Source organism: Lottia gigantea (genome assembly GCF_000327385.1).
Source record: "Lottia gigantea unplaced genomic scaffold LOTGIsca_73, whole genome shotgun sequence".
In the NCBI taxonomy this organism is placed as follows: Eukaryota; Metazoa; Mollusca; class Gastropoda; family Lottiidae; genus Lottia; species Lottia gigantea.
The window spans coordinates 87,928-100,508 of record NW_008710453.1 but is presented as its reverse complement, the minus strand read 5'-3'; the positions used below and the strand labels follow the sequence as shown (position 1 = coordinate 100,508).

The following is a 12,581-nucleotide window of genomic DNA, read 5'->3' as shown; positions in this document are numbered from 1 at the left end:
GAAATCAGTGTTCCAGAAGGTGGTGCTAAAATGTTTATTACTAACCTTATAGTTCAAACATCCCCATGTAAAACACAAGTTGCAGGTACATCAACATCACAGACACGTACAACACTAAAACACCATTGCCCACATCACAGTAAGAAGGAGATAGAATATTATTGTCAAACTTGTAGATTAGGATTGTGTTCTAAATGTATTTACAAAAATCATAACGATCACAAAACATTAGATTTAGAATATGATTTTACTAGAGAAATGGTGGTCGAAGAACTTGCAAAATCCGAACAATTTATTACAAACAAAATTGAAGACCGAGAAAAAATTCATACGAGATTGTTAGAAACATCTGAAAAACTCAAACTTTTTTGTGATGAAGCCTGTGCCAAAGTAAGTGAATAAACTGAGAACATTATTGGTGAATTGAAAAAGAAATGTAAAAATAAACGAAAAGATATCAAACAAAATTTTGGGAGGAATGAATCAAAACTAACAGAAGCCCGACAGAAAGTTATGAAAGAGATAAATGATATCAAGACTGATTTGGGTACATCCTGTCCTATTAATCAAGAACCGTCTTTGAATCTTATATATTCACTGACTAAACTCCAAGAATTACAGAAACTCTGTGGAAACATGAAGACTGATATTCCTCCAGTGACGTATGAAGAATGGAGACAGGGGGGTGTTAATATTTGTGATTTATTGGGATCAACTGTAACTAAACCACTATATCAATCTTTTGAGAAAACTGTATTTAAATTTAACTGTCAAGATATTAAGAATGTTGAGGTTCTGTACTCTGAAGATAAACATGAAATCAACGGTATGGTATCGGGCTGTAGTGTAAGGAAAGTGAACGATAGATATGTATATATTGATATTGGGTCACTTAAAGAAAATAATCCCCAAGCTGGCCATTGGGAAATAAGATATACTGTAACAATTCTCAATAAAGATGAAGATAAGAAAGTGATCAGTGAAACGAAAACAGAGATATTTTCATCGGGGTTTTTATTTTGGAGAAGTGAAATACAACTACCATGGGATACACTAACTGATCCATCAGAAGGATTCATTAATAATGAAGGACAGTTTTATGTAGGATTTGATCAGTTCTAAATCTTATCCTGGACGACTGTGATGGTGATTCTGTAAGATCTTGAATGATTCAGACAGATAGCCGTTAAAGCAGTGTTTGATTTTAATGCTATATGTATAAGGTGAACTGTCATGTTTATATTTGAAAAATCTTGTATTTCATATTGTATCCTGTATATTGTATTCATGATACCAAGGTACTGACGTGTTTATAGTTTTACTTGTTAAAATCTTGTATTTCATATTGTATCTTGTAAATCATATTCATGATACCTGGGTACTGACGTGTTTATAGTTTTACTTGTTAAAATCTTGTATTTCATATTGTATCTTGTAAATTATATTCATGATACCAAGGTACTGACGTGTTTATAGTTTTTGTTGTTAAAATCTTGTATTTCATATTGTATCTTGTAAATTATATTCATGATAACTAGGTACTGACGTGTTTATAGTTTTACTTGTTAAAATCTTGTATTTCATATTGTATCCTGTAAATTATATTCATGATACCAAGGTACTGACGTGTTTATAGTTTTACTTGTTAAAATCTTGTATTTCATATTGTATCTTGTAAATTATATTCATGATACCAAGGTACTGACGTGTTTATAGTTTTTGTTGTTAAAATCTTGTATTTCATATTGTATCTTGTAAATAACATTCACGATACCCATGTACTGACGTGTATATTGTTTTTGTTGTTAAAATCTTGTATTTCATATTGTATCTTGTAAATTATATTCATGATACCAAGGTACTGACGTGTTTATAGTTTTTGTTGTTAAAATCTTGTATTTCATATTGTATCTTGTAAATAACATTCACGATACCCAGGTACTGACGTGTATATTGTTTTTGTTGTTAAAATCTTGTATTTCACATTGGATCTTGTAAATTATATTCATGTGATACCAAGGTACTGACGTGTTTATAGTTTTACTTGTTAAAATCTTGTATTTCATATTGTATCTTGTAAATTATATTCATGTGATACCAAGGTACTGACGTGTTTATAGTTTTTGTTGTTAAAATCTTGTATTTCATATTGTATCTTGTAAATTATGTTCATGATACCAAGGTACTGACGTGTTTATAGTTTTAGTTGTTAAAAACTTCTATTACATATTGTAAATTATGTTCATGATACCAAGGTACTTACGTGTTTATAGTTTTTGTTGTTAAAATCTTGTATTTGATATTGTATCTTGTGAATTATATTCATGATACCAAGGTACTGACGTGTTTATAGTTTTAGTTGTTAAAAACTTCTATTACATATTGTAAATTATGTTCATGATACCAAGGTACTGGCGCGTTTATAGTTTTTGTTGTTAAAATCTTGTATTTCATATTGTATCTTGTAAATTATATTCATGATACCAAGGTACTGACGTGTTTATAGGGAAGCTTGGTTGAATAGAATATTTGTAATGGACGTAAAATAGGCACAATTTGGCATCCGAAAACATCAAAAAGTGCCGAAATTTTGCGCCTGTGGCGCACTATTCGAACAATTTCTGGTTGAGAGACAGGAAGACCATTCGTTTGTTTTGGGACCCATCTCCACTCACAGAAGTGCCGTTACGAAGGGGCACACATAACGAATTTTATCGTGCGCATATTTTCGTCGATCATGTCATGTGATCAGTACAAATGCTGAACCGCCACTGAGAGGACTTGCCTTGACATTAAATTTGATTGATTGAAAGGTATCGGTCGCCCTATAGATCACCCAGGTGAAAAGTAAAGTTTTTAATCCAAAATTAATTTTCTCCTAGATCGTGGGCACCCGCTGGATGACTGAAAAATTCAGTAACATACAAGAAGGTGCCTTTCTTTCTATAATATTTCTGAGAGCTATAAAGGTACAGTGTCACCAGCTCAACTGAAACGTTCTCATGTCGCTATACCGACCCCCTTTGAATAAATCCTGCGTACGCCACAAATATTACGCCAATCTTTTTAGTTGTTAAAATCTCTTATTTCAATATTGTAATTTGTAAATCATATAGATCGCTCTGTTAAAATCAGGATCAGCATATTAAATATCTTCACAATGTCAAGCAATTACGAACTGACTGCAATAGCTAATATTCTTGAATCAGTAACTCTCGACAGAAAGTCAGAATCTCTGGGTTTATTTTCTCCACACTAGTGTTTGGCTGATATTAAAATATGGTATGAATGGATTTATTACCTAGACACTGGATCATTTTCTAGTAAATGTCCTTATGTGACCTTTATAGATAGGATAGCTACAGAGGCCAAGCAACAATATTCAAGCCCACCCAGGTATATTTGAAATGAAACACTAGGTCCTCTTTTTTTTTAAGTAGTAGTAATGAATTTCTATTTTCACCGAAAAATAAAGTGGACAACCTTTCTTATTTCCTGCTAAACAAATAATTGTTTTGGCAATTATTTCTATAAAAATATTTCAAGAAAAATTTACTTATCTCAGAAACAAATATTCTTTCAACATTTTTTGAGAAATAGGACTTTAAAGTGACTACATTTATAGGTATACACAGTTGTTATAAAGTATAACAAGAATGCATGATCTTTTTGGATTATAGAATGAAAAAGACAAACATTTTTTGCCATAATTTATTTGCATTTAAAACATGATCATTTGACCCTGAAAAGAAAAAAAAAACAAGTTATTAGATAAGATTAGATTAAACTCCTAAATAAGAAAGAATTGAAAAGAGTGCTTCATTCCCTCATGTAAGAGGCAACAATAATTCTGTATTCCTTTTTCTTTGATTCCTAGAATATGCACTCAAATGCTTTGCAATTTATGAAGACCATATCTAAACCTGATAAAATAGTTGAAGCAAACCATTATTCAGTCAAAAATCTGATAATCCACATCTACCCTTAGATTTAGCACAAGGGTATTTAAACCCATTTTCCAATAATTGGTGTTTAGAAAACTACACTATAGTGACATAATATCAACCAATGTTATGGAGATATACACATTGGCCCACAACTAGCATGACATTTTGTGTATTCCCTAAGGTTCATGTGTTTTCCATTAAATTATATTCTTATATCACTCCAATACCTACCTTCTTTCTCTTGTCTCCACCCAATTCAAAATGTTTACATCGTTTAATGACCACTTGTTTTCTTAAATTACATCTCAAACATTCTAACCTTAATACAACTTTTTTGGTTGTCTTGGCCTGAAATAATTACAAATAAGGATTAATCACATACCAATTAATAATGTAAGATGTCCACTTTTGTTTCAGTGAATGAGTATCTAATTGAGCAAACTTATAAGTTTCCCAAGCCCATAGAAAACACTATCATACAGGTTTTGTGATATGTAAATGAATTTCAGTAGCAAATTTATTCCAATAAGACCTCTGAAAGAACCATCAAGTTATATATCCCTTTAGTAAACTCTGCTACTCAAGGTAACTCTACTTAGGTGAAAAGAAATGTCACCCTCACAGAACAGATAATACTATAGAACATTAGGAAAGAGGCTCAATATTATCTTTAACCCATGAAGAGCTGTATTTATCTCCTTCCTTTACACCACCAGATCTGTCCTCATTAGTTACCCAGTATCAGATCTTTCAACTAGATTGACTAACTACAGATAGGCACAGTTGTGCAGGAAGGCATATTTCCAACATATATTCTGAATAAACGTTAACGTCACTTATTTTTCATGGTCTTTTTTCTGGTCGAGGTTTACCTTTTCACCAAGTAAAGAAATTTACAGAAATAAATCCTCTCATAAGACAAACTGACATCAAAGACTTTTCAGTCCACTACTGCGTTTAGTTTTAATCATAGAGGAAATAATAGTACAAATAAACCAAGTACTAACTAACCCAAAATAACAATTTGATGAAGCAGCTAATGAACTTTTCACATGAGGAAGTATATCAATCATAAGTGAGTAAGTATTTCAAAGTAGAAAGTGGTATCAGGTGTCTTTATCAGGAATTAAATTTGGAATCTTAAGTGTCATCATTCTCAAGATTGTTAAATTCAAAAAATAGCAAAAGAGGATATGTGGAATTCATTTCATTTGACAACCCTTCTAGTCTTGTAAGGAAAGAGTGAAGGTCAATGTATTTCCTCTCACAAGACCATATGTCATCAACCTGGTCAGTCCATTACTGCAAAATTTCTTTCAAATTCCTTATAGCAAGTCACAAATATGTTCAACTAGCTGGCTTCAAACATGAATCCTCTCATAAGACCAATTGACTTCAGCAATATTTCAGTCCACTACTGCGTTTAGGAAGGCATATTTCCAACATATATTCTGAATAAACGTTAACGTCACTTATTTTTCATGGTCTTTTTTCTGGTCGAGGTTTACCTTTTCACCAAGTAAAGAAATTTACAGAAATAAATCCTCTCATAAGACAAACTGACATCAAAGACTTTTCAGTCCACTACTGCGTTTAGTTTTAATCATAGAGGAAATAATAGTACAAATAAACCAAGTACTAACTAACCCAAAATAACAATTTGATGAAGCAGCTAATGAACTATTCACATGAGGAAGTATATCAATCATCCAAGTGAGTAAGTATTTCAAAATGGAAAGTGGTATCAGGTGTCTTATCAGGAATTAAATTTGGAATCTAAAGTGTCATCATTCTCATGATTGTTCAATTCAAAAAATAGCAAAAGAGGATATGTGGAATTCATTTCAGTTGGGTTATTTGACAACCCTTCTAGTCTTGTAAGGAAAGAGTGAAGGTCAATGTATTTCCTCTCACAAGACCATATGAAATCAAACTGTTCAGTCCACTACTGCAAAATTTCTTTCAACTTCCTTATAGCAAGTCACAAATATGTTCAACTAGCTGGCTTCAACCATGAATCCTCTCATAAGACCAATTGACTTCAGCAATATTTCAGTCCACTACTGCGTTTAGTTTTAATCATAGAGGAAGCCAATTGCCAATTATAGAAATTTGATAGGATACACACATATTTGAATTTAGGAAAAACAAGGAATTCAGGTGATACTTGTACATCATTTGAAAACCTACAATAATTTGTCAATAGCTTCAAGTTAAATTTTCAAGCTTTCAATACTTGGATAACTCGTTTTCATAAACAAAATAAAAGTTTGGGCTTCATTTTACATTTTACTAACCTTTTTGTGAAAAATAGGTTTAGTTTGTCCACCATAACCTTTCTGTTTTCTGTCGTAACGACGTTTGCCTGAAAATAAAAGTTTACAAGTCAGACTTTCAAGTTTCTCTTAAACCACGAAGACTTCCAAATAGGCCGAGGCAAAAAATGTCAACCTCACAGAACAGATAATACTATAGAACATTAGGAAATTTATTCCAATAAGACTTCTGAAAGAACCATCAAGTTATATATACCTTTAGTAAACTCTGCTACTCTAGGTAACTCTACTTAAGTGAAAAGAAATGTCACCCTCACAGAACAGATAATACTATAGAACATTAGGAAAGAGGTTCAATATTATCTTTAACCCATGAAGAGCTGTGTTTATCTCCTTCCTTTACACCACCAGATCTGTCCTCATTAGTTACCCAGTATCAGATCTTTCAACTAGATTGACTAACTACAGATAGGCACAGTTGCGCAGGAAGGTGTCCACTTGATATAAGAATTATGCCAAACCTACGGATTTGTACCCAGTAATAGTGATTTCTTGATACAAATGGTTGACAAACTATAACAGCTTTCTATTTAGGGACTCCAGAAGGGATTTTGACACTAAACTGTGGGGTTTTAATTTTTAAGTCGTACAACTTCAAATACTACATAGTATAACCATAAGTAAGATAAGGACTTTGATATGTTTTACTTACCTTGTGCATGAAGTGACGCTTTACCAGCTTTATACTGAGTGACTTTATGAAGGGTATGCTTATGGCATCTTGGACTCTGGCAATAAGCCTTTCTGGATTTGGGTATGTTCACCTATAACAAAAAAACACACATAGGTCAAAAATGGCAATCTTTTAAAAGAGGATCTATAAGACCTTTTTATTCTATCAATAACATTATAAATCTGCTGAATTGCACGACTCTTCATTATCATATAGCCTAATGCAAATCTGTTCAGATTGGAATGTCATTTAAGCTGTAAAATACAGCATGGAGTGGTGTGCCATGTTCGATTGACAGAACGGCAACAGTAGCAATGTCTGAACTGCAAAATGAAATGGATCAGGGCCTAACACTACACAACAAACAGAAGAGTAATCATCATGATGACTGACTTGACTTTTACTGTCGTCACTGGCGATTGAGACATTTTGTCGACGGACAAACATAATAATTTGAACAAATAGCATGGTCAAGGAGACCACAAAATTTGAAAAGTAAGGAGATAACATCTATTTGACAAACGCTGGTGTTGAGATCATGAATCTCGGATCGCGAATATTTGGCCAAAGCAGGTCGACTTCATAAATTGCATGTCTCTGCAAATGGAAATCTTAAGGGACAACAGTACAATAAACTGTCTTGTAGCGTAATATGTACATCAAGGATAACATATGATTTCAAAAAGAAATGTCATATATTCCAGAAATACGGATGTTTGAGGATTTAAACATCTACAATGAGATGTTGGTCATTACCATTTCGGCATTGAAAGGAAAAGGAAATACATAGCGCGCATGCGCCTTATCATCTTCCTTCTTTTAGTTGTTTACAAATTTCACACACGCTTCAGATCATCGAAATGAGCTCTGGAAAAGAACCAGAAACAGAAAAGCCAGCTCTTTCCAACAAAAATGATGAAGAGTCTGACCCTGAATTATTAAAGGTGAAGATCGAATCATAAACTGTCCAAATATTTGGTATTGAAATTCCGAATAATATCTTTGACTTTTAACAACCGAAAACAAAATGGCATAAGTTGATAAAAGGTGTCTTTTTACAGCCGAAAACTCTAAAGCTACACAACAGGTCGATTCCCTGCATTCCCTGTTATCTTTATCTGTCATATTGCTTCTATGATAAGCAGGAACAAAAAACTCTTGAATACCAATTTCAAATTCATGCACCGGCATTGCAAAAGCAGAAACATCTCACTAATGCGAGCGTTGATCTAACATCTAACATTCTGAATTTGAATATGTGTTGTCTATTGCTTAAGCTGTGAATATTTTGCATGTTATTGTCTTGAAAGAAATATAAGGTTCTGGAACCTGGTTTAAGCTTATAGTGAAATAAAAAGGTTTTAGCAGCCCAAACCAATGCCTATAACCAATTTGTCACAACATATTGATATTAGATTGTTTTTTACCAGGTACATTCTGCTAACAGTTGGGAAACAGCAGAGTTGGGAGATGATAATCGAAAAAATAAATTTTTACGACTGATGGGTGCTGGAAAGGTAAATTGAATTTGAACTTAGATTCCTGATTTTATATCATGCCTGGAAATCAAGAACTTGCTATCTCTGTCATATTTTTAACAGCTTTTAGGGTTTATTTGGCAGGTTTCAAATGATTTTCCCTAATGACTAATGGTTCTTGAGGCTTTTTAAAGTTGAATTATTTGATGTTAGTTTTGTGAAATATCCCACAGAATATAACCACAGCGAAAATCTTGAGCTCCCTGTGTATTAAAAGATTTATTTTATTTTCAGAATAAAGAACATCATGGTAAATTAGTGATAGGTGACCATGCTCAATCACATTCTAGACCTAGTAAGTACGATAATTGGAGATGCAAGTATTTCAGGGACTCAATTTTGCCCAATTTCTATTACTTGTCTTACGTTTGTGTTCTTAAAACTCTGGATAAACTTAATTACTCACAAGATATTAAAGACCAATTATGTCTTGAATGATGCAAATACAAGTTATTAATGTCCCTGATACACATACACTGGCTAGTAAACTTTTCAAAGATTTAATACATTAAAGGGATTGGGGAACAGGCTTATGCCTATATAACCCCTTTTCAAAGATTGGTTCTTTATAATGGTCACATGGAAGTGTGGATATATTTATTGGCTCAAGCTAACCTATACAATAGCAATTTTTTCTGCCAAATTGATAAATAGTGGCATGGACCATATTTCTAGTGTAGTGTAAGGGTATTTGTCCTTAACAAGTGTACATCAAGAACTTTTTGATATGAAATGAATGGAGTTTTAGTATGTACTTTTGGAGAGACTGGTATGTAGGTGGAATAGATAACAATATTTTGATGAATTATTTTGGAGTTACTGCTCTTGATTTTCAAAATCACTTCAAAATTGACATGCTGGGTTATGCCACTCTGTAAAAGGGCTTGTCAACTCTGCATCAATTTCAATTGGCAAATTTTGAAATTTTAGATATGCAAATTTTAGTATGTAAGGATTAAAAAAAATACTGAATTATTTTATTCTTTCAGAGACAGATACAGAAAAAATATCAAATGAATTGGAAAGCCAATATCAGGAAGGTCTTTCGTTAAAATTAAGCGGTGGGGCACGGGCTCACAAAGGGTTGGGTTTCCAAGAGGAGAAACCAAGAAGTGAAACCACGGAAAAAGAAAGTGACAAATGCTCAGAAAGTAATGAAAAAAATCAAACTGACAATGAGAAACAATCGCAGGATTCCAAAGATTTAAAGGAACCAGAGAAAAGAAAGTTCGAGGAATGTCCTAAGTCTGAAAATGAAAGTAAACCCACATATGAGAAGAAGATGAAATTTGTTAAATCAAGCTCTTGAAGACTCATCAATGGGATACTAGTGTCTAAATATTTGTTTTAAACCGATAGACCACAATATTTAGACTTTATCCTGTTAAATATTAGAGTTTTCACTTAAAGGACTTTGAAGTATATCAATTTCATTGACAAATATCATCCAATGAGATGATAGGCATGTATGCAATTCTTAATCATCTTAAATGTCTAGCAGCCAGTGTCAGTGAAACAGGGCTTTGATGAAGTACTTTGGATTCAAAAGACGCCGCAATTTGAATTCAGTGTTTGTATCATTGAATTACATTAGTTTATACCTGTATTCAAATGAATACAAAACATTGGAACAGGATCAGCATTGTTCAAATTATTTTCTGGGGTTAACCTATGTTAGTATTAAAGGGGTATTCTGCTTTTTTTCATTATCAAAAAAGTCGTAAATTACATTTCAAAATATTTCTTAAGTATGCTGTTTATATCTATGTATTTCTTGATGAAACTTATTTTTGTTTTAAAAGGGTTAATTAAAAACGGAGATTACTAATTGTTAATTAAGCAGTTTGACCTAGTTTTGGTGTTTGGCTTTATAATGGCTCAATATTATTAGTTGAAACCTTTAGAATACGTAGGAAACACATTATTTCTCTACAATTAAGTTTATTTTACAAATTTTCGACCTACAAAAAAAAGCAGAATGTCCCTTTAACCCCCAATTTTAATGTCACCTTTTATGAATAAAAGATTGTTTATATGAAAAAAAAATTTTTTCATTTTCTATTGTGAATCACATTTTAGTCTAGATCCTAATTTACGGTCTACCCCAGTCCCTTTATTTCAACTTGTTTCAAATTTGTTTAACCCATTGTGAGGCCACATTTTTACATTTTTTGATTCATTTTAAGGAGCCCCTTCACTATCCATTCCACCAATCATACCTTAGTTTCAGAAACAGGAATGTTTTAGCTTACATAATCAGTAATAGTGTTCACAGCTCATGGTCGAAATTTGAGCCTTCATACCCATCTGTATTTATAATTATTCACGTTTGAAAGTTTTAGTGAGACTATGCCATATATAGATAACACATATATAAGAATAGTCAGTAAAATTTCTAGTTAGAGGTATATTTGAAGGAATTATGCGATCTTCATGTGATATAGTACTTCTTAAGACTATTAAAGCAATAAAATGCCGACTGTTCCCCTTTAACAGCAAGAATTTTGATATATTGCAAAGTCTTTGAGGAATTACATTAACCACAGAGGTTGCATAGGAAAGTTGAAAACATGATTTTAACAAGAATTTTTTCTCAGTTTGTAAAAATATGTAGTAGTAGCCCAATCTTCAACATAAACCTGGCTTGAATCAGCAATGCTTGGACTTTGTTTCAACAGAATGCCAAATTCATTAACATATATTCTAGAAGAGATATGGACAAGTTAGAATTTTTATTGTAAAAAATGAAAATAAACAATAACAAAATATGTTTGCTACAACAAGCAATAGGCCTATAATACAGTTACAAAATATGACAGTGACATCCATATTGTATTTTCTGTTTTCTTTTTAAGAGTCATGTCATATCATTTGTTGATTGTAAACACTAAGAAGGAATTTTCTGATCTTGATGAAACTTGGGATCTATATGCATATTCATGAGATCTTGGTCTAGTTCAAAATCAATAATATGCTGGCCTACTAATTTTGAGTAATTGCCCTTGACTTAATGCACCTTCAACATTGCTGAGGATGCCCTTCATACAGAACCATGGAACATGAGTCTACCTATCTGTACTATAAAATGTTCCACTTTCCAGTCTTTCGATAACTTGTTAAACATTTGTGTGCCATTCTACGGATTTTAGTATCTGGGTCATGATTGAATTTTTCTAGCGCGTCTGCAATGGCATATTCTAAATGAGCTGGACTTCCGTCACATAATGTATGTAAAACTTGTTGTCTGACATCTTTATCTTCATCATCCATCATCTCAAACACTCGGTTCCAAAAATCTTCATGATCTTTCTTGACACGACATGGACACATTTCTCTCAAAGCTCTCTTTCTAACTTGCGGATGCTCATGTTTGGTTAAATCTATGATTGTTTCAATGGTGGTGGTTTCTTTGCACATTCTTATGGCAGTTGAATAGCTTTCATTGGCCATTTTCTAATTTCTAAAAAAGAATTCAAAGGAATCAGAAATAAATTTTCATAACATCATTTAATAAATTCTAGTTCTTTGGATGGGACAATAATCTGAGGCCCTTTGTGGCTTCCCACCACAGTTGAAAAACTAATCCCACAGTCTTGGCAAAATTTCCTCATTGAACAATTCATGGCATTTCCAGTTTCCATAAGCTCTATCAGGTGCAGAAAAGTAGAACATTAACTTCCATTCATTTCATTTATCATGTCATAAGGTGGCATAGTCTGATGTGTTCTGGACGTACATGCCCTAAAACTTCTGCCATTAATATCAAAATTAATAAAGATTTTTTTTTTATCAAAATCAAAAATCCAGACTGCAATCACTTACCTTGTATAGTAAAAGAACAGGGAACAATTCCTTATCGTTTGAGAACGTTCTCTTCAGACTTGTTCAGAGTGAGATTCTATTTTACCTTGGACTAAGTTTAATGAGCACTACAATCTCATATAATAATCATGATGAGTGTGTATACAGTTAGAACAGTTAATTTAGCCTTAAATATCAGTTAAATTGCACAAGTTTCGACCAATAATTTTCCAGAAAACTCTTTTCAGGTAATGGTGCAATAAGCAGCTTGGCAAGGGGCCTAATA

General features: G+C 32.6%; 4 protein-coding genes across 4 annotated transcripts; 2 read left to right on the top strand and 2 right to left on the bottom strand.

The window, feature by feature from the left end:
- Window positions 1–30: 30 nt before the first annotated feature.
- On the top strand, window positions 31–1,122 carry LOTGIDRAFT_168167 (hypothetical protein; the record flags this gene model as incomplete). The annotated part of the gene is made up of 2 exons (XM_009066052.1): window positions 31–390; window positions 433–1,122. 2 exons carry the CDS (start codon window positions 31–33, stop codon window positions 1,120–1,122), a joined length of 1,050 nt encoding a protein of 349 aa, XP_009064300.1.
- A 2,312-nt stretch (window positions 1,123–3,434) lies between these two features.
- On the bottom strand, window positions 3,435–7,047 carry LOTGIDRAFT_168166 (hypothetical protein; the record flags this gene model as incomplete). The annotated part of the gene is made up of 4 exons (XM_009066051.1): window positions 3,435–3,742; window positions 4,179–4,295; window positions 6,245–6,312; window positions 6,936–7,047. Coding segments are annotated over 4 exons (318 nt in total), but the record flags the coding sequence as incomplete, so codon positions are not given.
- A 746-nt stretch (window positions 7,048–7,793) lies between these two features.
- LOTGIDRAFT_196136 (hypothetical protein) lies at window positions 7,794–10,531 on the top strand. The gene is made up of 4 exons (XM_009066050.1): window positions 7,794–7,900; window positions 8,387–8,473; window positions 8,729–8,789; window positions 9,484–10,531. The coding sequence occupies exons 1-4, from the start codon at window positions 7,817–7,819 to the stop codon at window positions 9,801–9,803; spliced, it is 552 nt and encodes a 183-aa protein (XP_009064298.1). The 5' UTR covers window positions 7,794–7,816; the 3' UTR covers window positions 9,804–10,531.
- Window positions 10,532–11,211: 680 nt separating this feature from the next.
- LOTGIDRAFT_235977 (hypothetical protein) lies at window positions 11,212–12,444 on the bottom strand. The gene is made up of 2 exons (XM_009066049.1): window positions 12,317–12,444; window positions 11,212–11,954 (listed from the first exon to the last, which is right to left on the bottom strand). The coding sequence occupies exon 2, from the start codon at window positions 11,942–11,944 to the stop codon at window positions 11,573–11,575; it is 372 nt and encodes a 123-aa protein (XP_009064297.1). The 5' UTR covers window positions 11,945–11,954; window positions 12,317–12,444; the 3' UTR covers window positions 11,212–11,572.
- Between the last annotated feature and the right edge of the window lie 137 nt (window positions 12,445–12,581).

What these genes read in the sequence shown, in the direction of transcription:
- LOTGIDRAFT_196136 (XM_009066050.1), top strand. Translation starts at nt 7,817, where the DNA reads ATGAGCTCTGGAAAAGAACCAGAAACAGAAAAGCCAGCTCTTTCCAAC. An exon ending in CTGACCCTGAATTATTAAAG is followed by an intron (nt 7,901 to 8,386) that starts GTGAAGATCGAA and finishes GTTTTTTACCAG; the next exon opens with GTACATTCTGCTAACAGTTG. An exon ending in GACTGATGGGTGCTGGAAAG is followed by an intron (nt 8,474 to 8,728) that starts GTAAATTGAATT and finishes TTTTATTTTCAG; the next exon opens with AATAAAGAACATCATGGTAA.
- LOTGIDRAFT_235977 (XM_009066049.1), bottom strand. Translation starts at nt 11,944, where the DNA reads ATGGCCAATGAAAGCTATTCAACTGCCATAAGAATGTGCAAAGAAACC.